Consider the following 26751-nt stretch of genomic DNA (forward strand, 5'->3'; position numbering starts at 1 on the left):
CTTTGTTTTCCTATGAATTTTGGACACATGGAGGTACAGTATGGGCCTATAGCAGGCTATGGGTGTCATATTACGAAACCATACAACACATATCCATGAAATGGCCATGTGCATTAGACCTAAGTCTGGGCTTATCATCATAGGTGGGGGTCTGATTTCTGGAACCCCAACCAACCTGTTGTGCAGAGAACTGCGACACAGACCCATTCAAGTGAAAAGTTGTATTACGTGTATAATACTGGAGTGGTGATGTGCAGTCACGTGAAGGGGCTGCTGTGCTTCACGAGCTTTGTGGCCACTTCGTTCTAGTAATCAGTGGGACTACCACGATCCTAAGTGATACAAGTTGTTTAGTGCATGCAGCAGCTTTTAGAGAGCAAAGCATGTTCTAGGGAAGGCGTTTCAGTAGCAATTAAATATGGACATACAGATTTTCATGAAGAAATGTGATTTATGCTGCATTCTTTTGCTGCGATAGTGGTGCAGTTTTTTACAGCCACGTTATCACCCTTCATGGCCAATGTGTGAATGAGGCTATAGGCTGCAATAACACGTCTGTAATTTGGTCCATATGTATATTATCCCGTCAGAGAAAAGTAGATAACAGCTGGTCATAAGGCAGTAGCCATGAACGAGGGGCTTGTCCGAACTTCTTAAACTGTACATTGACTATTATGAGCTCATTGAGCTGTAATATGGCAGCATTTTAGGGTTCTATGTTGATCTACGTTCAAATTCAGTAGAAACGCGGGGGATCCGGGTATTTTTGCCGTAAAATGGACACAATACCATATTGGGACCATTGAAAACCAGTCAAATAGAGAACAACAGCTGAGAGCAATTTAAATTCCTAGTGACTACTCTAGTGGTTACCGCCAGTAAAGGCTGTGGGTGACTGGTTGGGTTTGGGAAATGAGGAACTACTCCACCAAATAGACCAAGGGATATTTTTCCGATGGGACCTGACCAGTGAGGTTGTCAGATAATTTGCCACATAGCAGGGTAACCTATTGCTCATGCTCATTCTGGGCTTCGGAGGTTCATTATGCTTTTCTCCATCTTTTTCCCCATCACATTCACCGTGCTATTTGCTCAGTTATAGTATGTGATGCTACCAAATAACAAAGGTTGTATTTATTTTAGATTTCTCTTATGATCTAGAGTTACAGGTAATTAATAATTAGCTACACACGCCACTATGCAGCTCCAGGTCCTAAACACAGTCCTAACAGTCCTTATTACCAATGTTTCTTAGATTCCTGGATGGCAAATTCTGCCTAGTAATACATTACCGCACAACTAGGCAGGTCTGACATTCAGGAGTCCAGGTAAGTTGGGTGGCCATACTGGTGAAAGCAAAAATGGTAGCCATACTTGTTGTCATTTTCAAAACCACGTACTGTATATCTAAAAAACAGCTGAATGTAAGTTGACCAAATCCTTCTTCAAAGGTAGCCACTAAGGCGATCAGCTGATATCAGTGGGGGAAGCTGTGGGCGTCCACATATTTCTCTTGCATCAGCCACTGCAGATAATATGTAGTATTACATGACGCCCATTGAAATGAATGGTCGGCCATGGTTGAGCCAAATCTTTCATTACGACGGCAGCTCATTCTAGCGGTCCTCTACTATGGCTTATAGGAGGGACTCCTCATTATCATGTCAATATGCCCTCAGGGCCGGGACAATATGGAGGCCAGAGGCAGGCGAACGCCTAGGGTGCTACCTCTGCTCAAACTGGGGGGGGGGGGCTCAATTTTAATGAAAAAAGTAAATTTTTCTGCATATACTGATGATGATTGCTGCTTGCTCCATTCACGTCACATCAGGAGCGTTGCGCTGCCGACAACTGTACTGCGAGCGCAGCACTCCTGCAGTGACAAGACACTGACAATGAAAGAAGCAGTTGAACCTGCCAGTACTGTACGGCTGCGGTGCTGATCGCCACTGTGGCACTCGCCGAGACGTTAGCGTCCTCAGTGACACTGACAATTGGCCAATGAGCGCCTTTTGGTAAGACGGTGAAAGTGCTCCCGGGTGGTCACAGTGTCATGTGTCACTGAGCTGAGCGATACCATCGATTCTGAGGAGGAAAGTGCTCATTGGCAAGAAGTGAAGCCCCCTCTTGATCTGACTGGCTGCAGATGTGAGCATGAGAGCCAGTCAGGACACCAAAACATCAAAAATGCATCCTGTGCCACTCTATTGATGAGCTGCCAGGTGCATTGGCGCCACACACTACAGATTGTAATTGTAAATGGAAGGGAGGTGGGTGGTGGTGCTCTAAGGGGGATCTAAAGCTAGTCAGTGTCACTGGCACTACCTGGTGGGGAGGGGGGGTAATCCCTCACAAAGAGTCATGGCTGCCGTCAGGAATTTTGGGGTACACATATTACAGGAAAATTGATTTGTCCCCCATAAAGTTGAATGCCCCCTTAGTGGCCTCACACATTATAATGCCCCCTTAGTGGCCTCACACAGTACAGGGTGGGCCATTTATATGGATACACCTAAATAAAATGGGAATGGTTGGTGATATTAACTTCCTCTTTGTGGCACATTAGTATATGGGAGGGGGGAAACTTTTCAAGCTGGGTGTTGACCATGGCGGCCATTTTGAAGTCGGCCATTTTGTATCCAACTTTCGTTTTTTCAATGGGAAGAGGGTCATGTGACACATCAAACTTATCGAGAATTTCACAAGAAAAACAATAGTGTGCTTGGTTTTAACGTTACTTTATTCTTTCATGAGTTATTTACAAGTTTCTGATAAAGATAGTGGGGCCATTCTTCATCAATGGAAACCTCAAGGCCACGGGATATCTGAAATTGCTACATGATAATGTGTTTCCCTCGTTATGCACTGAAGCTGGCACGTTCCCTGAGTTTTTCCAGCAAGATGGGGCACCACCACATTATGGGTGTCAGGTCTGAGCATTCCTAGATGAACAGTTTCCTGGAAAGTGGATTGGTCGTCGTGGGCCAGTTGAATGGCCCCCTAGGTCTCCCGATCTGACCCCCTTAGACTTTTATCTTTGGGGTCATCTGTAGGCAATTGTCTATGCTGTGAAGATAAGAGATGTGCAGCAACTGAAACTACGGCTACTGGAAGCCTGTGCTAGCATTTCTTCTGCGGTGTTGCTATCAGTGTGTGAAGAGTGGGAGAAGAGGGTTGCATTGACAATCCAACACAATGGGCAGCACTTTGAACACATTTTATAAGTGGTCAGAAACTTGTAAATAACTAATGAAAGAATAAAGTAACGTTAAAACCAAGCACACCATTGTTTTTCTTGTGAAATTCTCGATAAGTTTGATGTGTCACATGACCCTCTCCCCATTGAAAAAACTAAAGTTGGATACAAAATGGCCGACTTCAAAATGGCCGCCATGGTCAACACGCAGCTTGAAAAGTTTCCCCCCTCCCATATACTAATGTGCCACAAATAGGAAGTTAATATCACCAACCATTCCCATTTTATTTAGGTGTATCCATATAAATGGCCCACCCTGTATAATGCCCCCTTAGTGGCCTCACACAGTATAATGCCCCCTTAGTGGCCTCACACAGTATAATGCCCCCTTAGTGGCCTCACACAGTATAATGCCCCCTTAGTGGCCCTCACACAGTATAATGCCCCCTTAGTGGCCTCACACAGTATAATGCCCCCTTAGTGGCCTCACACAGTATAATGCCCCCTTAGTGGCCTTACACAGTATAATGCCCCCTTAGTGGCCTTACACAGTATAAAGCCCCCTTAGTGGCCCTCGCACAGTATAATGCCCCCTTAGTGGCCTCACACAGTATAATGCCCCCTTAGTGGCCCTCACACAGTATAATGCCCCCTTAGTGGCCTCACACAGTATAATGCCCCCTTAGTGGCCCTCACACAGTATAATGCCCCCTTAGTGTCCTCACACAGTATAATGCCCCTTAGTGGCCCTCACACAGTATAATGCCCCCTTAGTGGCCTCACACAGTATAATGCCCCTTAGAGGCCTCACACAGTATAATGCCCCCTTAGTGGCCCTCACAGTATAATGCCCCCTTAGTGGCCCTCACACAGTATAATGCCCCCTTAGTGGCCTCACACAGTATAATGCCCCCTTAGTGGCCCTCACACAGTATAATGCCCCCTTAGTGGCCTCACACAGTATAATGCCCCCTTAGTGGCCCTCACACAGTATAATGCCCCCTTAGTGGCCTTACACAGTATAATGCCCCCTTAGTGGCCTCACACAGTATAAAGCCCCATTAGTGGCCCTCACAATGTATAATGCCCCCTTAGTGGCCTCACACAGTATAATGCCCCCTTAGTGGCCCTCACACAGTATAATGCCCCCTTAGTGGCCCTCATAGTATAATGCCCCTTAGTGGCCCTCACACAGTATAATGCCCCCTTAGTGGCCCTCACACAGTATAATGCCCCTTAGTGGCCCTCACACAGTATAATGCCCCTTAGTGGCCCTCATAGTATAATGCCCCTTAGTGACCCTCACACAGTATAATGCCCCCTTAGTGGCCTCACACAGTATAATGGCCCCTTAGTGGCCCTCACACAGTATAATGCCCCTTAGTGGCCCTCACACAGTATAATGCCCCTTAGTGGCCCTCATAGTATAATGCCCCTTAGTGGCCCTCACACAGTATAATGCCCCCTTAGTGGCCCTCACACAGTATAATGCCCCTTAGTGGCCTCACACAGTATAATGCCCCCTTAGTGACCCTCACACAGTATAATGCCCCCTTAGTGGCCTCACACAGTATAATGGCCCCTTAGTGGCCCTCACACAGTATAATGCCCCCTTAGTGGCCCTCACATAGTATAATGCCCCCTTAGTGGCCTCACACAGTATAATGCCCCCTTAGTGGCCTCACCCAGTATAATGCCCCCTTAGTGGCCCTCACACAGTATAATGCCCCTTAGTGGCCTCACACAGTATAATGCCCCCTTAGTGGCCCTCACACAGTATAATGCCCCTTAGTGGCCTCACACAGTATAATGCCCCCTTAGTGGCCCTCACACAGTATAATGCCCCTTAGTGGCACTTTGTGGCACTGAATATAGATCAATGCAAGTCAGGGGGACTTTGCAAACTGCGCTCTCTGTCTGTGCAACTCCACCGCTATACAATTACTGGGTGATGAGATCTGGATTTTGGGTGACCAGGTATTCAAGGGAGGTGAAGTCGACACCTCTGGGACATGTGACCCTCTTTACATCTACAAAACCCCAGAAGTAGAATGATTTCTTTGTTCATTTGTTTTTCAATCCATCCAATATTTAGCTTAAAGGAGCACTCCCACAATTTTTTTTATTCTCTGGCTCATTATGTAAATTGTGGTGAAGGTAATCTTCTTAGCGGTGGCTGTATTTGTGAGTTATCCCCTCCCTTCTGGTCCTCAGCGGTGTCATGTGACCAGTAATAGGAATCTCCAACTGCCACAGCGTCTCATGTGTGGACAGGAAGTCAGTTTCTCTATTCATTACTAGCACAGCCTCGATGTGAGTCTCATAGGAATGAATGGAGAAACTGACTTCCTGTCCACACATGACACAGCTGAGAACCAGAAGGGAGTAGTGGATAACCCACAAATACAGTCACCGCTAAGAAGATTACCTGCACCACAATTTACATAATGTGCCTTTCCAACGGGCCAGAGAATAAAAAAAATTGTGGGAGTGCTCCTTTAAAAGTCATAACATCTGAACTCCTCAGAGTTCTACCGAACGGAATTTAGATCACCATAAAACCCTAAGGTCTTATGGTCGTAATACAAAGGTTTAAATGCGACTATATTACAGTTGTGAGACATGGGCCCTGAAGGCACGGATGCCAACTTTCCATAAAATGAATTGACAGGTGTTTATTCCCTGACAAAGCACTCTGCAGGGTGTTGCAGGAAAAAAGAAACCTGTCCTTAAAGGGGTTGTCCACTACTGGACAACTGATGATCTCTCCACCGGACAGGTCATCAGTACATGATCTGTGGGGGTCCGACACCCGGACTGTTAAACCACTCTGGCTGCCTCCGGGCACCGGACGTACCTGCCGGAAGCAGTTTGCTCCGGCCACGGAATAGAAGCCAAGCTGCAGTTCTGCAGCACGGCCACTATGCTATGTACGGAGCCAACTGCTTCCGGCTCTGTACATCGCATAATGGGCATTAACATCCGGTGCCCGCAGGCCACCTGGGCGGTGTATTGGTGCGGGGTCTGGGTGTCGGACCCGCACCGATGATGGATAGGTCATCATTAAAAACTGTGCCAATACATGACATGCACATTGTAAACAAGGGACATCCAAACTGGCCGCATCATGTAGAGGGCGGGGGATTCAAGAAAGAGAGAGGATGGGGATTATTTGATCCTCCAGTCCCCTCTCTCTCTCTCTGGCTCAGCCAATCAGTGAGCTCCCCGCCCAGCTCGAGCTGTCCCGCTGTAAGTAAAAAGCAATGTACAAAGTTTATAACGCAAACCATGAGTGGTCGTTTGGTTTTAAATAAAAATTTAAGCGGAGGGAAGTCTGAGTTGGAGTCCTTGTCAGCTTACTCCAGCGCCAATGATCCAGTCGTCCTCGTTTTTTGTACATGGCAGCAACGATGACATCCTGTAACCCAAAAAATGATTGTTGTGTGTTGATGCAGCTGTGTGAGAGCTTGTTTTTTGCGGGACGAGCTGTAGTTTTTATTAGTAACATTTTGGGGTACATGCAACTGTTTTATCGGAATTTATTCCATTTTTTTGGGAGGTAAAAAAAACACAAATCTGGCAGTTTTTGTTTTTTTCCGAAATTCACAATGCGGGATTATAGACAATAGACATTTTTTTGGATGCAGCGACACCAATGATGTGTCATTTTTTTAATTATTTACATTACTGTAGGGGACAAATATATATATTTTTTTAACTTAATATTTTTTTAAATATTCCTAAGAACTTTATTTAATATTACATTTTTTTTTAGTCCCACTAGGGGACTTGAACATGCTTTTGTTAAAGCGCTTGCACAATACACAACAATACTTATCGTATGTCTTGCAGTGTATTGTGCTTTTTGTCATCTCCTATTAAGGCAGCCCAACATGGCAGAACATAAGGCCCCCGGCTGCCATGACAACCAACATCACCCCCACAATCGCATCACGGGAGGGCCAATGAAGTGACAGAGGGGGCCTCCTACTTCAACGGCTTAGATACTGCAGTCACTATTGACCGTGTCATCTAGTCGGAGTTATCTTCAATCCCAGCCATTGCAGCAGGCGTCAGCTGTAATATACTGCCCCACCCACTATGACGTAAATGTACGTCAAATGTTAGGAAGGGGTTCAGGGTATTTTAAACACCCCATATTCACATGTATTGGTGTAATAGTGGGGGCAGGGGTTTCACTGTACCCCAATTTATTGTCCCCTGCAGCGATGCCTGCTGCCAACTCATCATGGGAGGGACCTGTCATGTCAGCTGCTGTTTGGTTGCTAGGGGCAACAAGTCCAGTTTCAATACATAAGCCGCATATTAGAGGTCAAAATTAAACTGGTATCTGATTGGTTGTCAAGATTATCACTGCTGCTTATAGACCCCACCATTCAGCCTTTATTTATCGCGTCACGAAGGCTGCGCAGCCCTCCCCCGCCGCTCAGGTGTCATCATCCCCTAGTAAGATAGTTACACGTCTCTTCACTACAAACAGACTGATGAAAAAATAGGATAACTGCTAGCCGCTATTGCGCATGCCCAAAAGATCCCAATGCAGGCCAGAGTAGCAGAGCGCCGATTAATCAATAGCATCCTCGCCAGAGTTTGTATATGTACTCGGAGCTCAGATTGTACGGTCTGCAGGGTTACTGGCTGAGCCTGAAGTGAGCGGTACAGCCGGGTGAGAGGAGATTTGCCCTGTAGTTACACTGAGCGCTGTGCTGTACGGTAGGTGCGTCACTGTGGGCAGGGAATGGGGCAAGTGGTGTTTTGTATTCGCAGTGAGCTTGATGCATTACAATATATATATGTGTACTGCTGATGCGGGGCATCTCTTACATATACTTAGTAGCAGCTGTTCAGACCCTAAAACTTGGCGATCATCAGGTTCGTTTCAGAACTTGACCAAGGATTATTACGGCTGAGTTCACACCTTAACGTTTCCATTGTTCTGTTACATCATAGTTGCTGGATCTGCCACCTTACGCACCCCATGGACTTATAATAGAGTCCTGGTGTCCAAAGTTGTGGTGGAAAGTATAGCGCTGCATCCCGCGTTATTCTTTCCGTCAAATATGACAGATTTTGCACCGGCGCCTCCTACGCAGATGTGAACACGGCCTAAAGCTGACTTTATACGCAGATGTGTATATATATATATATATATATATATATTTAATGCCCCATTCAGAGGAATATACCATTGTGTAATTAATTCAGCAATGCAGAGATGTGATAAAGCCGTATGGCGGCATGCAGAATCCCTACGGTCCCTTATTACAGAGCGGGGGATCCCTACATGATACTTCTGTCAGGCACCATGTTCTCCCCATAAGTGATTCCTCTAGGAGCGAATATCTCCATGTCACTATTGTTTATAGCTTCTGTATGATATTGGAGGCATATGGAGGTACAGCAGGGCCCTATACACTTGTATGGGAAGGTTGTACTGTAATATGGCCATACACTCCTCTGTACAACGCCCAGTTGGTCGAAAGTAAAAACACGCCCACTTGGGCATTAAGAAAGTCATTCGCATAAAGCTAAAAATCGCTCATAAAGTGCTAAAAATAGATCGTTTTTCTAAATAAAAAGCATTACTGTCACCTACATTACAGCGCAGATCACATTATGTAGGAGACAGGGCACTTATAATGTGGTGACAGAGTCTCTTTAAAGGAAGGAGCGGGGCCACTCAAAGCCCAGTAAATTTCTGCTAGTAACTGGCGTAAATTATAGCACAGAGAAACCTATGAAAATGCCTGAAAATAACGCCATCGCAAAAAACACACCAAAAGTGAGAAAAGACAGCACAAAAAACTGCACTATTTGTAGTGCGTTTTATATTTGCCTATTGACTTACAGCAAACATCTGACTGCAGCATTTTTCTGGGCAGTGATTGGAAGCCGTCAGGTCTCTTCTTTCATTTCTATGGGCAATACTGCCAATTTTTGTTTGACCACTTATCCTTGTGTGGATGCAGATCACCATCTACATCAATGTTCACATCCTTACTGGCTTTAATAGTAGCATTTATGTGTGAACATTGATGTAGATCAGGGGTCTCAAGCACGCGGCCCCCGGGGCTGTCATCTGCGGCCTGCGGGACACCGAGCCGCTAGTATCGGCTCTGCTCCGAGACTCTGGAATTCCCTGACATCGCTGTCCACATATGAACAGCGATGTCTGGGGCTTCCCCAGAGCCGGAGTCCCAGGCAGAGTGCTAGTACAGGCTCTGCTCCGGGACTCTGTGGAATTGCCTGACATCGCTGTCCACATATGAACAGCGATGTCTGGGGCTTCCCCAGAGCCGGAGTCCCGAGCAGAGCGCTGGTGTCGGCTCTGCTCCGGGACTCTGTGGAATTCCCTGACATCGCTGCCCATATGTGGACAGTGTGTCAGGGTCTTCCCCAGAGCGGAGTCCCGGGCAGAGCTCTATTATCGGCTCTGCTCCGGGACTCTGGGGAAGCCTCTGACATCGCTGTCCATACATCGACAATGATGTCAGGGGCTTCCACAGACAGGAGCCCAGCTGGAGTCCCAGGAAGAGCCTACTAGCGCTCTGCCCGGGACTCCAGCTCGTGGGTTGCCCCTGACATCTCTGTCTATATATGGACAGTGATGTCAGGAGCAGAGCTGGAATCCCAGGCAGAGTGCCAGAAGCGGCTCTGCTCCGGGACGCCAGCTCTAGGCAAGCCCCTGACGGCACTGCAGCAGCATCAACGGAGGGCACACTGCGGCAGCATCAACGGAGTGCACACTGCGGCAGCATCAACGGAGTGCACACTGCGGCAGCATCAACGGAGTGCACACTGCGGCAGCATCAACGGAGTGCACACTGCGGCAGCATCAACGGAGTGCACACTGCGGCAGCATCAACGGAGTGCACACTGCGGCAGCATCAACGGAGTGCACACTGCGGCAGCATCAACGGAGTGCACACTGCGGCAGCATCAACGGAGTGCACACTGCGGCAGCATCAACGGAGTGCACACTGCGGCAGCATCAACGGAGTGCACACTGCGGCAGCATCAGCGGAGTGCACACTGCGGCAGCATCAGCGGAGGGCACACTGCGGCAGCATCAACGGAGGGCACACTGCGGCAGCATCAACGGAGGGCACACTGCGGCAGCATCAACGGAGGGCACACTGCGGCAGCATCAGCGGAGTGCACACTGCGGCAGCATCAGCGGAGGGCACACTGCGGCAGCATCAGCGGAGGGCACACTGCGGCAGCATCAGCGGAGGGCACACTGCGGCAGCATCAGCGGAGGGCACACTGCGGCAGCATCTGCGGAGGGCACACTGCGGCAGCATCTGCGGAGGGCACACTGCGGCAGCATCTGCGGAGGGCACACTGCGGCAGCATCTGCGGAGGGCACACTGCGGCAGCATCTGCGGAGGGCTCTGCGGCAGCATCTGCATTTAGCGATACTTAAACTGGAAAGCTGGATTGTTGAAATAAGCACGTGGAGAAATATCTCAAATTTTAAACCTAGCGGTATTATTATAGTAATATAGTGTTATAGTAGTTCAAATAACTAATTGATTAACAATAATTTTGTATTGTATCAAATTTGAAAGTAATGCGGCCCGTCAACTTCCCATTTTTTCTATATGCGGCCCACTTACCCGGCCGAGTTTGAGACCCCTGATGTAGATGTTAGATTTCCAGTAGCACTGAATACTTCAAGCATTGACAGTCACTCCTTTGCCATCTATTCCTCCTGACCCCCTCATACACTTGCACCCTTGGCCGAGCGTGCATGTCTTCTCAGTTGGTAATCGGAGTTGCTGCTGCCAGTCACCTCTGGCAGCAACTTATCTCCTTGCAAATAAAAGAATTGGGATTGTTGAAATCCAACTTGCCCCCTCCTTCTTTACCGCAACGTCTGCTGTCAGGAGAGTCAGGACACCGTCACACACATTAGATGGTTGGCTGGAATTGGCGGGTTCGGACGACATCTGTCTAATGTGTATGGCCACCTTTCGCTTCTGCATTGTGCACTTTTGTAATGCTTTTTAAAGGGGTTGTCCCTTAACACCCGCGATCAGCTTTGTCTTGCCATACATTTCCCTTCAGCGGTCGAAATGTAGTATTGCATGGTGGCAATTCAAATGAATGACCGACCACGTAATGCATTTACGGGCAAGTCCAACCAGATCGGGAACCTCACTTAGGCCCCATGCACACGACCGTATTTTTCATCAGTAATTACGGACAGTAATTATGGACCCATTCATTTCTATTGGCCACGGACGCCTTTCAGTATTTTTACTGACGGGTGTCCGTGCTGAAAAAATGATAGAACCTGTCCTATTCTTGTCAGTAATTACGGCAAGGACTCTCCCATAGAAGTCTACGTGAGCTTCCGTAAATACAGATGGCTACGTGTGTGCATCCGTATACCGTCCGTATTTACGGAAGCGTTGCTATGCAACTTGTTGATGACATCATTTGCATCCCCCCTCCTTTTTTTACGGATCCGTATGTACGGACACCCTTCTGTATATACGGATCCGTAATTACGGACAGTATTTCGGGATAGATGAAAATACAGTCGTGTGCATGGGGCCTTACATAGCGGCTGTAGCTCAAAGAAGGGGGTCTTTTAAATGGGAACCCCCCTTTTGATGTCTATATACCCTTATAGGGCTTATATACAGTGGTTGTCACCGTGAGAGGACCACTTTAATATTCTTTCTGTCCAACTGCCTTGCTTGTGTAGGCATTATGGTTTATGGTAGTTCTGTCAATCTATTCATGAATCAGGAGGCTCAGGATGAATAGGGGTATATGGTTTGCCCAGATAGGAGAGCGCTGTAGTGCGGTTGTGTAAAGTCACAGATTCTCACCTGTAACTGCAGCGTATGGGGAATAGGTTTGTAATGGCGTTGAATTGTAAATTGTCACAGACGTGTCATTGTTTGGTCAAGTGTTTTCACATTTGCAGAAATAACTCGCACTCTTGTATCCGGTATTTCTGCAGCGTACATCACCGGTAGAGTGGGCACAGGCTTTACTATGCATCACTGGCTAGATATGTCCAATTCATTCTCCCGTAAATCGTTCACAGTGGAGTAACATAATCCCGATTCTCTTATACAATTTTACTTTTTTTTGCCAAACAATTAAATGAAGCTCACAGAATCCTTTGCTCTGAAGTGTTAACTGTTTGCCAAAGTAAATTTGTCAAAGTATTTGCACCGGCGATTGGCTGCTGTCCAACTCAAAGAATGCGAATCTGAACATATTCCTGCTAGTTTCTCCTATACTTTACCTAACTGACCTATCCGAAAACGATTTAGCCTAGGTGTCTTATTAGGAAAAGAGGGAACAAATATAAAATAATAGATGGAATGTAAAATGTTTGAAATGATAGGGTTAAGAAGGATCCCGTCACCTCTCCTGACATGTCTGTTTTAGTAAATCCTTGTAATCCCCATGAACTTAAAAAATTCTGGAGAAATGTATGAAAAAACGTCTAAGTATAAAATAAAGTTGGTCAAAAGTTATCTCTTCATGTGCTTAAAAAGGAGAAAAATATCATCAAAAAGTCATTATTTAGTATAAAATATACATTCGGTATCTACATGACTATAATAACTTGAAGAATTTAACTGGTTATTTAGCTTGACACAAGAACGGTATAAAAATAAACAAAATAACAATGGCGAAAATCGCTTTTTTCTATATTGCAGCTACAAAAATAAATGACACCGTAATTTATTTGTGCCCCCAAACTGAGCAGGAAAAAAAAATACAATTTCTCCCGCATAAAACAAGACCTCACATAGCCACGTGAATGAGAACATAAAAAAAATGATGGCTGCTGAAAGGCAAAGAGGCAAAAACAAAACATTTAGCTTTTCGGGCCCGGTCATTAAGAGGTTAATGCTTTAGTAGGGAGATGTGCGTCCCTTTTCTTGAATCTCTGTTTGTCCTCTTAGGAACACAATGTGGTGCCACAAGATCTACACATCCTGTCTTTTCCGTTGTCTGGTTTCTGCAGTTTTAATATTGTCCGCAGTAACAGAAGACCATGCACATCCGAAAGTGCAAGAGGAGACGCACACAGGCAGTCGTTTTGATAAAAATGTGGTACATGATAAAGGGTAAGTACATTGACCTAAAATAAACTTAAATGATATATTAAAGGGGTTGTCCAGGTTCGGGCCTGTTTTTTTTCATACTGATGTCCTATTCATGGGATAGGTTCTCAGTATATGATCAGTGGGGGTCCGACACCTGGTCCCTGCACCGATCAGCTATTCCGGGTGCTGGAAGCTATACAGGGTTCGATGCCAGAAGCAGATGGCTCCAGTCACAGTATAGCGGCCGTGCTGGGTTACTGCAGGTCTGCTCCTATTCAAGCGAATAGGAGCATAGCTGTAGTAAGCCAGCGTGGCCCTAATACATTGGTCGGAGCCATCTGCTTCCGCCTCCGACCATTGTATAATATCCGGTGCCCAGAGGCAGCTGTAATAGCTGATCTGTACGGGTGTCGGATCCCCACCGATCATATACTGATGACCTATTCTGTGTATAGGTCATCAGTGTGAAAAACAGCCCCAAACCTGGACAACCCCTTTAATAGAACTTTAGGACATGTATATGTAAGTGAGTACACCCCTTCTAATATCAACAGTTGCAAAGAGTGGTCCTTTCTCTAGAGAACTTGGCTCATTCCAGAAAATCCTATTTATTTCAGTCGGCACCGTGCAAAGCTTCATTTGCTTAGCTTAGATTTTATAATGCAAAGATGTTTGCCGTACTGCATTCTCAGAGTTGTAGCTTTATTTTGAATCCATGTTTGGATAAAAGAGGAACTGTCACATCTCCTGACATGTCTGTTTTAGTAAATACTTATAGTCCCTATAAAATAGTGATTCTGGAGCATCTTTTCCTAGATCTCTGCAATGTACCATTCCTCTGTTATTCCTCCTACAAATGTATGAATAAATTGATAAATGGGTGTTACCAGTTGGGGGTGTCCGTACACAGACTGACATTGTCCGGTCAATGCTCACAGTCTTAGACTTTGTAGGGACAGGTCCCCATTGACAAGGGGAATGGTAACACCCAGTTGTCAATTTATTCATAAATATTCATAAATTTCTAGGAGGAGTAACAGGAATGGCACAGTACAGGGTTCTAAGAAAAAATACTCCAGACTATTGATTTTATGGGGAATTCAAGTATTCACTGAAACAGACATTTCAGGAGAGGTGATAAATACTCTTAATACTACATGTTCTGTATAGATAATGAACCAGCAGGGGGCTCCTGGGAGATGTGAGCTCAGAGCTAAGCAAAGATTTGAAGGTTGTTGTGTGTGTGTGATCGATGCAAATCCAATTCGCTAAAGCAAGTTATTTTCAGAGTTACTCCCCATAATGTGTAGATTATATCTAGATGTAGATGGTAAAGTGGTGGTATGGGATTGGCTCTTGGCTGTAGATGCAGGTAGCAATGGGAGGCCATGAGCTATGATTCCATGTGGGAACATTTATATTGCATGTATTCTGGTTTCAGCATTGTTGGTTATTAATATATCGGTATTCATTGTTTTCCGTAGCCACATAATGGAACACTTGGAAGGAGTTGTTGAGAAGTCTGAGGCAGAAATGTCCCCCCAGGAGCTGCAGCTTCATTATTTCAAGATGCACGACTATGATGGCAACAATTTATTAGACGGCCTTGAGTTGGCAACTGCAATTTCCCATGTGCATAAAGAGGTCTGTAATCAAAATCAAACCAATGTCCGCAAAATGTGGCTTCTCGCATGAAATTTCCACTAACCTTTTCTTCTAAGACAACGTGTCTATGAATGGACATACATGACCTAGAACTATTACCATGTTACAGACTCGCACACTTACATTTCATCCTGAGTAGTATCACTTAAAGCGTAGCTAAACGTTCAAAAAACACTTGACATATCACAGTGACGTGTCAGAAGTTTTGAACGGTGGTAGTCCAAGCACTGAGACCCCCACCGATCACTAAAACGAAGCAGCAGAAGCGCTCGGGGGAGCGATGTGCTGCCTAGTTTCTGATTGTCTTTCCTCGGAAATTCGAGCGAGCGGTTCACGGAATAATAAACTTTCTAGAGAGCCCATACACCACTCCGAGGAAAGCCGATCAGAAACAAACCGGCACAGCACTCGCCAGAGAGCTTCTGCCGCTCCGTTTTAGAGATTTGTGGGGTTCTCTGTGCTCAGACCCCCACCGATCAAAACTTCTGACATGTCACTATGATATGTTAAAAGTTTTTTGAAGGTATTGTTACATTTTAAAGTCAACTAGTCACCACATTGTCTACTACGAAATAAAAGTAAGGCAGTGTACAGGTCATCTAGACCAGTAGTTCCAGAATGCCCTTCCCGCCCAACTTAATTCCTCAGTAGTGCTAATGACCCCGACACTGATTAATACCCCAAAAATTAATTCAGACCGCAGACATCAGGCACTAATAAACCCCAGAGACCCTGTCGCAAAACTCTGGATTTCCACAGAACCCAGTTTGGGAAACACCGCTGTAGACAATGCAAATGGCTCAACCTTATTTATAAATTGCCGTATTGGGGAGATTGAAGTCCAAAAATGTTTCCTGCTACCGATATAAATTCTGTTCGGAGGACAATATAGAGAAGAAGTTCTAGCAGTTGAGGATTCTTCACCAGATATGTAGAGTTGCTTATAAGGCATGTACATGATAATGCCACCAGAGTAAAGCATCGAGATCTGGCTATGTGGCCACCACCTTTTTAGATAGGCTGTAATACTGTGAACTGCTGCTACAAGTGTGTCGGCGTTGGACAGTATTGAGCTTTGTGAGAGATAAAGGGGAAGCAGCGAGAGTCAGAACCCCACTATTCAGTTATTGATGGCCTAACCTGAGAATAGGCCATCAAATTCTCTCTCCAAAAAACCCCTTTAATGTAATTTAAATAATAATTTATTTTTTTAAATCATAATTATGTCACACATTATAAGTAGTTGAAGTTACAGGCCTCCTGTTAAAAGTGCTTTGGCGCCTATGACAACTCTTCCTGTCACTGTACTCTGACCGCTCACTGTTATTATTGCACACTTAGATATTTATTGATTAAAGGGGTATTCCCAGAATCGACAATTATCACCTATCCACAGGATAGGTTATAATTGTCTAATCGCTTTGACCCCCACCGATCGCAAGAACAAGGGTCTGAAACACTTTGTTCCTTACTAGTCGATCGCAGTGAGGTGGACATTATATGGATTGGGGTTTAAACATGCGCGCTGCCGCTCCATTCAAAGTCAATGGGAATGACGGAAACAGTTGAGTAAAGAGCTTTGCTGTTTCCATCAGTCCCATAGTCATTGAATGGAGCGGCGGGCGCATGCTCGTCAGCTGCTCCGTTCAAGCGCCTCCTCACTGCAGTGAAGAGGAAAAGAGGGTTCGGGTCCCCCATTCGTTAGGGGGTCCAAGCGATCAGACAATTACCAATTATGGTACAACCCCTTTTAATATAACACTTAGCCCCATTATGATAACACATAGGGGAATTAAGTGTTGTCGTGTGGCAAAGAAGCTCTTCTGCATTTTACCTATAGTAAAGGGGCTTTTATAGAGATCAGACGTACCACAACTTCTCCACCAGCAGTGAAAAAGGAACTGCCCCTGAAACGTAACAACTGTTGGACCAGCTAATCCAAACTTACTTTGTGTTTTTCTTTTAGAATAGTCTTGAGCACCCGCGGACAATATCCGAGCAAGAACTAATGGTCATGATAGATGATGTTCTACGGGATGACGATATCAATAATGACGGATTCATTGATTATGCAGAATTTGCTAAATCGATGCAATAAAGACTTTTGCCCGATGGACGTTTTTTCCCCTCAATGTGACACTGTTTATATCTCTGGGGTATATCTTTCTATATCGCACAGTTGTCGGTAATTTGTTGTGGGTACACAGTTGTGATTTCCTTTGGTCATTGACTATTGGTCATTTTATACAGATTAATGATGAACCACAAGTATTAAAGGAGAACTGACTGTCCTATCTATCTCACTCTCTATCTCCTATTTCTCAATCTAGGTTGCTATCGGGTCCAGTGTCCTTATGATAACTCTGAATTGCCGAATGATATGGCAGGCAGTGTTGTCATGGAGAAAAGCTCTCCTTATATTAGGCCTTGTAACTTTTAATGTCTGATCATGAATAGAGGGATTGAGAGTAAGGGCATGTTCACACGTGGCGGAATTGCTGTGGAAATCCGCAGCAGACAGTCTGTCCATTGGTTTCCACACATTTTTAGTTATCTTCGTGCAGGCGTAGCGGACAACTCTGCTGCGGACCATAGGCTGCGGTGCCGAATTTGTTGTCCGCAGCATACACTGGCTGTTCCGGACTTGATGCGTACTTGTGGCGGAATTTCTCCATTGACTTCAACGGAGTTGCAAAATTACGCAATGAAATCCATAGATGTAATGTGTGTTGCGGATTACTTTCACAAACAGGATATTTCATCATTCTGGCTGGACGTATGTGTTTCGAGGTCTATAGCCAGACTGAGATGGAATGTTTTAAAAGACAGCAGGAAGTACTCTTCACCTGAATACACAACGGCTAATCCGCAGCAATTTACTTCATATTTTAGGCAAAGGCGCAACGGAATCTGCAATGCAGATTATGTGCGGCATTGATGCGGACAGTGTCTGCAGAATTCCGCCACATGTGAACATGCCCTTAGAGTCCTTTTACACAGGCAGATTTTTTTTAGCCGTAACGATAGATGATCTAGCTAATCGATCAGCACTCATTTCGCTCCATTTACATGGAGCAATCATCAGTACTGTATGTGCCAGAACGATTGTTAGTGCAATCGGTCAGGCACATACAGTTTCATTATTTTCAGCAGCACATCCCTATTTACACGGGGAGAAGTGCTGCCGACAACCCATGATTTTTATGACCGTATAAAAGATGCATTAAGCCGTCAAACGAGCATTTGCTCATTTGTCATCTGATCGCTGGGCATGTTTACACGTGGCAATGATCAGGAATGAGCAATCGAAAGTGCGCTCGTTCGCCTGATCAGCGGCCCGTGTAAAAGCGTCTTAGGATATTTAAAGCGCAAGTTCACACATCTTCTCTATAAGCTTCCACAAATCAGTATGAAACGAAATGTACATGCCTGAAACACTCTTGTCCAGTACTGGGGCCCAGCGTCCATCTTCTTCGATGTAACACAACAGTGGTGACTGAATCTACAGAAGAGTGTGCAGGTCCAGAGTGGTCACGTCTGACTGTTGCAGCTTCCTGGACTCATTTGGGCACTGCCTGGCTAGCTCTGCTCTTACAGAGCGTACATAGTTACAATTAAAATCTCTCTTTCTATCTTCCAGTACTTCTCCTTTAATACAATTCTTAAGGCCCTGTTCACACAGTGCAGATTTGCATCTATTTTTTTTACAAAACCATATAAAGGAAGGCCTTACAGGTCTCCGCTCCTGGATCCAATTCTGGGTTTGGCTTAAAAAAATGCATTCATAATCTGCAGCAATTCTGCACTATGTGAACAAAGCCTTAAGGAACACTAAACTATCGTAAATGCACAAAAAAATAAAAATGTATTTCTGCACTACATCTCTATCTCCTCCCCTGCTTTAATCACATTTGTTTCATATTGCAATTAAAACTGAGAAATATATAAAGAAATCTCTGCGTTCCAGGAGCTCAGCCCTTTCCCAACTCCTACTCACCTGCTTCAAAGTTGTGTTTACATCTGTCTCAGGGCTTTTTGTTGTTCTGCTTCGTCATAGGAGCAGAGCAACGAAAAACTGGAGCTGTTGAATCCGTCACATGCTGAAAACCAATAGTGCCCGACAGGACCTGTCATGTTGTCCATCGTTTTGCCGGACAAAATAGCACAGCATGCTGCACTATTTAGTCCGGCAAAAACGATGGCATCTGAGATAGATGCTCCTAAAGTAGCTTCCGACGCAGATGTGAACAGAGCCTAAGACAACTGACTGGAGCAGGAGCCTCCCCATCTCCCGTCTGCAGTAGGACAAAAAAAATAAGTCTCGCCCAGCTGTTCCCCGGCTGAAGATGGAACAGATCAGCAGGAATCTGACCTCTGTGTTCTCTGCAGGATTTCTACAAGACTGTTTCAAGAACATGTGGAAGATCCTACAGAATGACAGAGAGTCGGGGCAAATATATCTCCTGTTTACTGTGATCTTTCATTTCTAGTTTTAGTGTTTCTTTAAATGCTAGATCCAACTTCGCAACCCATTCTTTTTCCTCCAATGCACCTTAAAGAGTGACTAAACTTTCAAAAAACTTCTAACATGTCATAGTGACATGTCAGAAGTTTTGATCGGTGGGTGTCCGAGCACTGAGACCCCAACCGATCGCTTAAACGAAGCTGCAGAAGTGCCTGTGTGAGCCCATGCTGACCCGCTTAGTTTCTGATTGGCTTTTCTCGGGAAGCCGAGCTATTGGTGTACGGGCACAATGTAAAGTCTATGGGCCTGTACACCAACTGCTCCACTCAGAAACTAAGTGGATCAGTGCTCACCTGAGTGCTTCTGCGGCTTCGTTTTAGCGATCGTTAGGGTCTCCGTGCTCAGACCCTCACCGATCACAACTTATGAAATGTCACTATGACATGTCAGAAGTTTTTTTTAAAGTTTAGTTCCCCTTTAAATAAATAAAAAAGCAGTTTTGCACATAATCTTCATTAAAAATGTCATACCGTTTTGCGTCCATAGCTTCTCTGCAGATATATGCTTCTCCATGGTAACAGACACGAAACAACCCCTGTGTAGCTTGATACTGCAGTACCATCCTCTTCTATTTGTCTCCTACTTCTTTCTGACATAAATTTGGTAGATTAGCAAGATGTAGGGGACAGATAGAAGGGAGTATGACTGCAGAATCAAGCTACACAGGGTTTGTTTTTTGTCTGTCACCATGGAGACGCAAAGATCTGCAGATCAGCTGGACACACCAAACGTTTTAATATAGACTGTTTGCAATGTTGCCTTATTTTTCATTTTAAGATTGGGATGAGCAATAAAAAAAATAGTTGTGTAGGTGGATTTAGCCTTTAATGATCTAGGTTTGCAACCAATTGTTTGTTTATTTTTTTTATTGTTCCAATGCATCTAAAATTATTAAAAAGGTAGTCGTTTTGTGTCTGCAGTTCCTATGCAGACCTATATGTTTTTATGGTAACAGACTACAAATAAACTCTGTAATCCTGCACCTGCAGTCAGACTCCTTTTAATTATTATTTTTTTCTAAATGAATCGGAACAATCACAAAAACATTTGGTGGGGAAGGTGTGTTTCTCATAACATTTTCAGTGCACTGTTTGTAACATATATTGTGTACTGAAAATACATTTATTTTGTATGCTTATAACAAGGCCAAATATCCCATTTTGCTGCTTTTTATGTAAAATGTTACCCTGTGCAGTACTGAATTTTTACGTTCATTTTATATTAGGCAGCAGCTGACATAAAAGCCACTATTAGAGTCACTGGATTGGTGCGAAGACTGACCGTCAAGCTCCTTCTAGCATTGTAAACTGCTGCTCAGGATCAATAAGTTAAAATAAATCTCTTGTTGACTATACACTGCTGAGAAAGCCAATTAGTGGGAATTTGTATACATGAAATTTAAATACAGTGCCTCACCAGGCGAAACAGGGCTTGGATGACCACCGTTCTTCATATAGGTGCGGGTCCCAGAGCAGGGACCTGCATCTATCAGACATTTATGGCATATCCTGTGAATATGTCATAAATGTCTAAATGGGGAATAACCCTATAACGTTCTTCTGTTTGGTTTATGATGAATCTTAACTTGGAAGCCGTGTTATTGTGTCTTTAACAAAGCCCTAAGTGTTCTTGTTATCCATCTGTACTCCATGCTGCTGATTATCCTCATCATTGTGCAGCCATTTTCTCTTTTATATGGAACTTTGTAATATTTTAGGGCTCATTCACATGGTACAGTCCAGTGAGGAGAGGCTATATAGTTCCTTAGCCTTTCTGGGGTAAGTTATAGTAAAGTTATCGTGATGTAGATGGCCCAGCTCCCTCCACTAAGCCCAGCGCACTTTTTCGAACTGGCGTAAAAGGGTTAAAAGTAAAACATGTTTGCAGAAAACAGCTGTGAACCTTAAATTGCAACTTTTTTTCGCAACTAAAGGGGTGTAAGGTTTTTGATACAGATTTAGCCGTCTTTACCTTGACTTTTAACGCATTAAATAAACAACAACTGTCTTTTACCTTGACTTTTTCAATGGCTTTTGGTGTGTGATATCAGGCTGCAGCAAGTTATCAGAATCAAGTTAAAGATGGCTACATCTGTAAATTCCCCCCGTAGGCCGGATTCACACGAGCGTTGCACATCTCGGATGTGAAAAACGGTTGCTTCCGCGCTCTGTGCTGCGGGACTCGTTATCACGCATCCCCCATAGACTAGCGTCTATGGAGGGATGCGTGAAGTGTGAAAAATAGGACATGTCCTATTTACCCACAGACCCTTCACACGGTCCCATGAAACAACGGCAGTGTAAACGGCCCCATTGAATTACATAGGTCTTTGTGACGGCCGTTGTTTTAACGGCCGTCACACGGACGTATAACTTGTTCATGTGAATCAGGCCTTCGGGTCTGTTCAGATCATTTTTGTTCTGTACGTTCGACACATGTAGGGAAAATCTACTGACGTATGCAACTGTATACCACTGCAGTATAAGGTATTTGTTTGCTTTTTTTTACGGTGGCCAACTATATACGAAAGCAAAGCCCGCTTTCCTATACAGTAAAAATAATTATCCCAAAGTATACCTGCCCAGTGGATGTCAAGATGACACTCTTGGCCTTTTTTGGGCCCACGGGTCCATGGACCACACCACATCTTAAGCTATATTTCTACTATGTCTGTGGTGCACACAAGCCAACGAGCCCATAGACTTTAAAGGGGTTGTCCACTACTGAACAACTGGTGAACTATCCAGCGGATAGGTCATCAGTATAAGATCAGACCCCCGCAGAGCACCGATCAGCTGCTACGGCTGTCTCCGGGCACCGGACGTCCATGCCGGAATCAAATGGCTCCGGTCACGAAATAGCGGCCGAGCTGCAGTACTGCAGCACTGATCCTATTCAAGTGAATAGGTGCAGTTCTGCAGCACGGCCGTTATGCAATGTATGGAACCATCTGCTTCCGGCTCCGTACATTGCCTGCAGGCAGCTGATCAGTGGATAGGTCATCAGTTGTCCGGTAGTTTGGATAGCCAAACACATGCCAAAAGAGTGACCTTTTAGTATATGTTTGACCAGTATACGTTGGAATCTTGCAGCCTCAACAGGATTACAAACTGCATATGACTTTTCACTACAACTCTATACAAAATAAACCAAACTAATACCGTGCTGTATCAGGGGCGGACATACCATTGGTGCAACCTGTGCAGCTGCACATGGACCCAGTAGATAAGGGACCCACTGTCAACTTAAAACAGACCTCCTCCATCTATTCGTTTGCATGTAAATGCCTGAGCTAAAGAATTTTATGGCTAAGGGTATGTTCACACGCTGAGTCAAAAACGTCTGAAAATACGGATCTGTTTTCAAGGGAAAACAGCCTCTGATTTTCAGGCGCTTTTGAAGCTGAAAATGAAGCTTCTTTTAATTTGGAGCTTCTTTTGAGGCTTCTTTTCAGGCGTTTTTTGAGGCGTTTTTCATAGTGTTCAATGGAAAATCAGCTCCAAAAACGCCTCAAGAAGTGACATGCTACTTCTTTTTACGGAGCATCCTTTTATGCTCCGTTTTTTAAAACAGAGGCGTAAAAAGACGCCCTGTATGAACTAAATGCTGTTATTCCCATTAATTGAATTGGGAAGATGTTTGTAGGTTTTCAGCTTCCGTTTTTCGAGGTGTAAACGCCCCAAAATACGCCTGAAACCACTGCGTGTGAACATACCCTAACAATTACGGATAGACTTACCAAGACATACAGTAAGGCCATGTCCACACAGCTTGTATTTATACGTGTATTTTGGCGCGTTTCACGCACCAAAATGCGCGTCAATAAATGCTTCATTAAAGTTCCTATTTAAATCAATAGGAAAGTGCAGTTAGGACATACAATAAATTTTTTTATACAAGCGTCTTTAAAAAAAACAACAAGTCGTGTAAAAAAAAACAGGCGTCAGGTCAATCCTTTGATGCGTAATACGTGCCGAAAACACGCTAAATGTTCCCATAGTCAATAGGAGCCCTAATGGCGCACAAAAAAAACATGTGGAAAACGCATAAAAAAGCCTGTGTTTTAAAAAGCGCTTCACAAGAAACGCTATCGTATTTGACATGTTTGCACATGTTTTTTTTTAGCTCTGTGAAATTGCCCTAAGGCTGGATTCACACGAGCATGTTCGGTCTGTAAAGGACGGAACGTATATCGGCCGCAAGTCCCGGACCGAACACAGTGCAGGGAGCCGGGCTCCTAGCATCATAGTTATATACGATGCTAGGAGTCCCAGCCTCGCTGCAGGACAACTGTCTCGTACTGCAATCATGTTTTCAGTATGGGACAGTAGTTCCACGGAGAGGCAGGGACTCCTAGCGTCAGACATAACTATGATGCTAGGAGCCCAGATCCCTGCAGTGTGTTCGGTCCGGGACTTGCGACCGAAATACGTTCTGTTCTTTACGGACGTAATGACCTCGTGTGAATCCAGCCTAAGGGTTATTTATAATGAGATATTGGAGATCAGGGGACCATATACTGTTCTTGCACAGAAGCCCTCAGCTTTCTGTGTCCGCCCCTGTCTGCATCATATATATTGTTTTAATGGCAGTCAATGGGCATATATTTAGCGGATATGATGTGCACCTGCTAAAAGTCAATTGTGGACACGTATGGCAACGCAACCGATTGGAAAAGACTGCAGCCATGACCTGAAACATCAGTGATCTCTATAGCAGAAATGGCACATAGATATATATTTATAGAGTATACAGATAGCCTTGTGTTTTACACAAACCATACAGGTCATACATTTTAATAATGAATCCATCCATGATATGTATCAGCGTTCATTTACACAGAATTAAAAAGGGCCCTAGATTCCAGACAGGGCATAGTCATATAAATGGAGGATGACGGTGTCGGATTGATGTCTCGCTCATTGTGTACATTGCAATAAAAGAACAAGCGTTCCTATAAGCCAGCTATTTATTGTCAGCATTATACCAGTTAAGTTGTAAAACATAGATCATAACAGTAGCAAATTATATTATGGCAGGCAATCCAGATTTAGAATTCCTGTTTCTAAAACAAAAATACATTTAAAGGGACTGTCCAGTTTCTAGTATTGTATAATGCATTCAACACTCTAATGAATCTTGTGTGCATATTTCTTGCCATTATCAAGATCTCTGTTTGCTTTCAGTGAATGAGAACATCATTGTTTATATTCAGAGTCTGGATACAGTTCCTGACCATGTCCTGCCTTCACAGCTGCATGCATTTACAATGTATTAGTCTAGGCAATGCTGTACGGAATATACGCAGCAAACAAATCTCTCCTATTCTGGATTCCATACCCAAATCGATTTTAACTACGCTGATACATTGTAACGAATTAGCAGATATGTGAGCAGCACTAGGTAAGTACCTGTTATCAGCCTGCGAGTGTAAGCGATAGGGGAGATTTATCAATGCATTTACACTAGTTTTCTGTCTTATGTACATTGAAAATATATATACAGGTCAAATGCCATATGTATGCAGCCCCTGCGCCACAGCCCCATGTCAGGAAAAGTGATCAGGGCTTTGTGTGATGCTTGGCTCATATCTGGGGACTTCCTGCCACTTTTCTACTTGTTTTTAGCCTGCTCCAGATTCTTCAATAGGGTGAACACCCTGTTGGTGAACCTGGCGCACGCTGCCAGGGAGAAAGATACGGCGCACCGCTTGCAGGGTGCACCATTATAATAATGGGGTATATCTCTCCCATTGGGTCTTAATTATTAAAACTGTCTAACAGAAGAACTGTCCTAGTTGTCCATAGCAACCAATCAGAGCTCAGCTTTCATTTCTCAAATGGCGCTGGAAAAATGAAAGCAGCACTATAATTGGTTGCTATGGGCAACAAGGCAAGTTTTTTGTAAGACAGTTTTGAGAAATGAGGCCTGTACATTTTTCATTCACTGGTAGCACGTAAAGATCTTGAAAATGATAAAGAAGGGCAACAGAATGTATATTAGGCCATGTTCACACGGAAGATAAATCCCACGTGGATTTTGCCGAGATTCCACTGCAGGAATCCTACACTGACCCTCTGAATTCTGCCATGGTTCTGCAGTAAAAACTGCTGAGTTTCTGCACACAGAGTAGCCCCATTCAATGGTACTTATCCGCCTGTGGCTACCTGATATTATTTTCACGGCAGAATATGCCACAGAAACCGCGTCAAGAAGTGACGTCACTTTTTTTTTTCTGTGACGCAGTTTTCAATTCCGCTTGCTGAGAATTCCGTCTTGTATAAACAACAGGGCGGTTTCCCATTGAAATACAGCGTGAATTTTCCTGCCATGTGAACAAGAAAACTTTTCTTTATTTACTGCATTTTTAAGCACTTGAAAAACCTTTGAAGAGATTATATCGAAGCGTGTCTCAACTCAACACCTAATTTACGTAACCGATTATTAATTATCTTTTATTTTGGATATTAGGTATAGTCTATGGCGGAGCCGCCCATGAACACTGAAACTAAAGCTCAAAATTTCAGCTTGATCGCAGGCCTACCAATCTGTCCGCCATTAAATACCTAGAGAGTGCAGTTGATCTCTGGTGATTTCGGTTTAGCGTTTCGCACCACAAGAAATTGCCAGCGAAGCTTCATCCTAAATGTGTATGAATGCAGGAAACACCTCCACTCCTAAAACAAAAGCGCGTTAGTCTTGCCTGTGAATAGTTGTTAAGATCAGAAGAAGACGAAGCAATTCTGCATTTGCATTACATCTCATTGATGTTTACTCGAGTCCATAGATTTCTGGTCGTAAGCTTGGCGAAGTTTAACTCCAGTGAGTGGGTGGATCTAATGCCGCCATCGGTGCTAAGGTTATCATGGATGATGATATTCCAGTGCTTGGGGAATTGATAGACCGAAGAGAATTGTACCAGTCATCATGCTGGCGGGAGGGAGGGGCCGCAGATGGTAAATGAGGGTGTGTGCTCGAACACATGAACTGGCCGACAGATGATGGGGTCTGATAACCCGTAGGGGCCATTGTTGTGAACCGGGGAATGTGGTTTAGTGTGTGGGGATATTGGTATTGACGAGACGCTGGGGACATAGAACATACTCCTGGCATAAGGCTGCTGCATGCAATCATGCCACTTGCGGTCACGGATTTCTGGTTTGTCCTTTCGTGTTTGCGATGTTTCGCTCTCCGGTTTTGAAACCATACCTGTAATGTAGAAAAATGAATGTAAGAGTTTTCCAAGATCCCCCAATAAAATA

The 26751-nt window shown here is 44.5% G+C and overlaps 2 protein-coding genes across 5 annotated transcripts in view; one reads left to right on the forward strand and one right to left on the reverse strand.

Moving 5' to 3' along the window:
- Positions 1-1287: 1287 nt before the first annotated feature.
- MCFD2 (multiple coagulation factor deficiency 2, ER cargo receptor complex subunit) lies at positions 1288-17262 on the forward strand. 4 transcript variants are annotated; one of them, XM_075863208.1, is made up of 4 exons: positions 1288-1328; positions 13156-13320; positions 14784-14943; positions 16931-17262. In XM_075863208.1, the coding sequence occupies exons 2-4, from the start codon at positions 13163-13165 to the stop codon at positions 17060-17062; spliced, it is 450 nt and encodes a 149-aa protein (XP_075719323.1). In that variant the 5' UTR covers positions 1288-1328; positions 13156-13162; the 3' UTR covers positions 17063-17262. The 4 variants fall into 4 exon arrangements, with proteins under 4 accessions (XP_075719323.1, XP_075719322.1, XP_075719321.1 ...); XM_075863207.1 differs by lacking the exon at positions 1288-1328 and adding an exon at positions 7737-7934; XM_075863206.1 differs by lacking the exon at positions 1288-1328 and adding an exon at positions 7737-7930.
- Positions 17263-25343: 8081 nt separating this feature from the next.
- LOC142761379 (homeobox protein prophet of Pit-1-like) overlaps positions 25344-26751 on the reverse strand; it is a 5606-nt gene continuing 4198 nt past the window's right edge. Inside the window, exon 3 of the mRNA XM_075864570.1 lies at positions 25344-26698. Within this exon, the coding sequence (XP_075720685.1) occupies positions 26303-26698 (396 nt within the window). The 3' untranslated portion in view covers positions 25344-26302. The remainder of the gene's footprint in view (positions 26699-26751) is intronic.

The sequence above is a fragment of the Rhinoderma darwinii genome, chromosome 4 (assembly GCF_050947455.1).
Source record: "Rhinoderma darwinii isolate aRhiDar2 chromosome 4, aRhiDar2.hap1, whole genome shotgun sequence".
In the NCBI taxonomy this organism is placed as follows: domain Eukaryota; kingdom Metazoa; phylum Chordata; class Amphibia; order Anura; family Rhinodermatidae; genus Rhinoderma; species Rhinoderma darwinii.

What these genes read in the sequence shown, in the direction of transcription:
- MCFD2 (XM_075863205.1), top strand. An exon ending in AATGTGGTACATGATAAAGG is followed by an intron (nt 13,321 to 14,783) that starts GTAAGTACATTG and finishes TGTTTTCCGTAG; the next exon opens with CCACATAATGGAACACTTGG. An exon ending in TTTCCCATGTGCATAAAGAG is followed by an intron (nt 14,944 to 16,930) that starts GTCTGTAATCAA and finishes TTTTTCTTTTAG; the next exon opens with AATAGTCTTGAGCACCCGCG.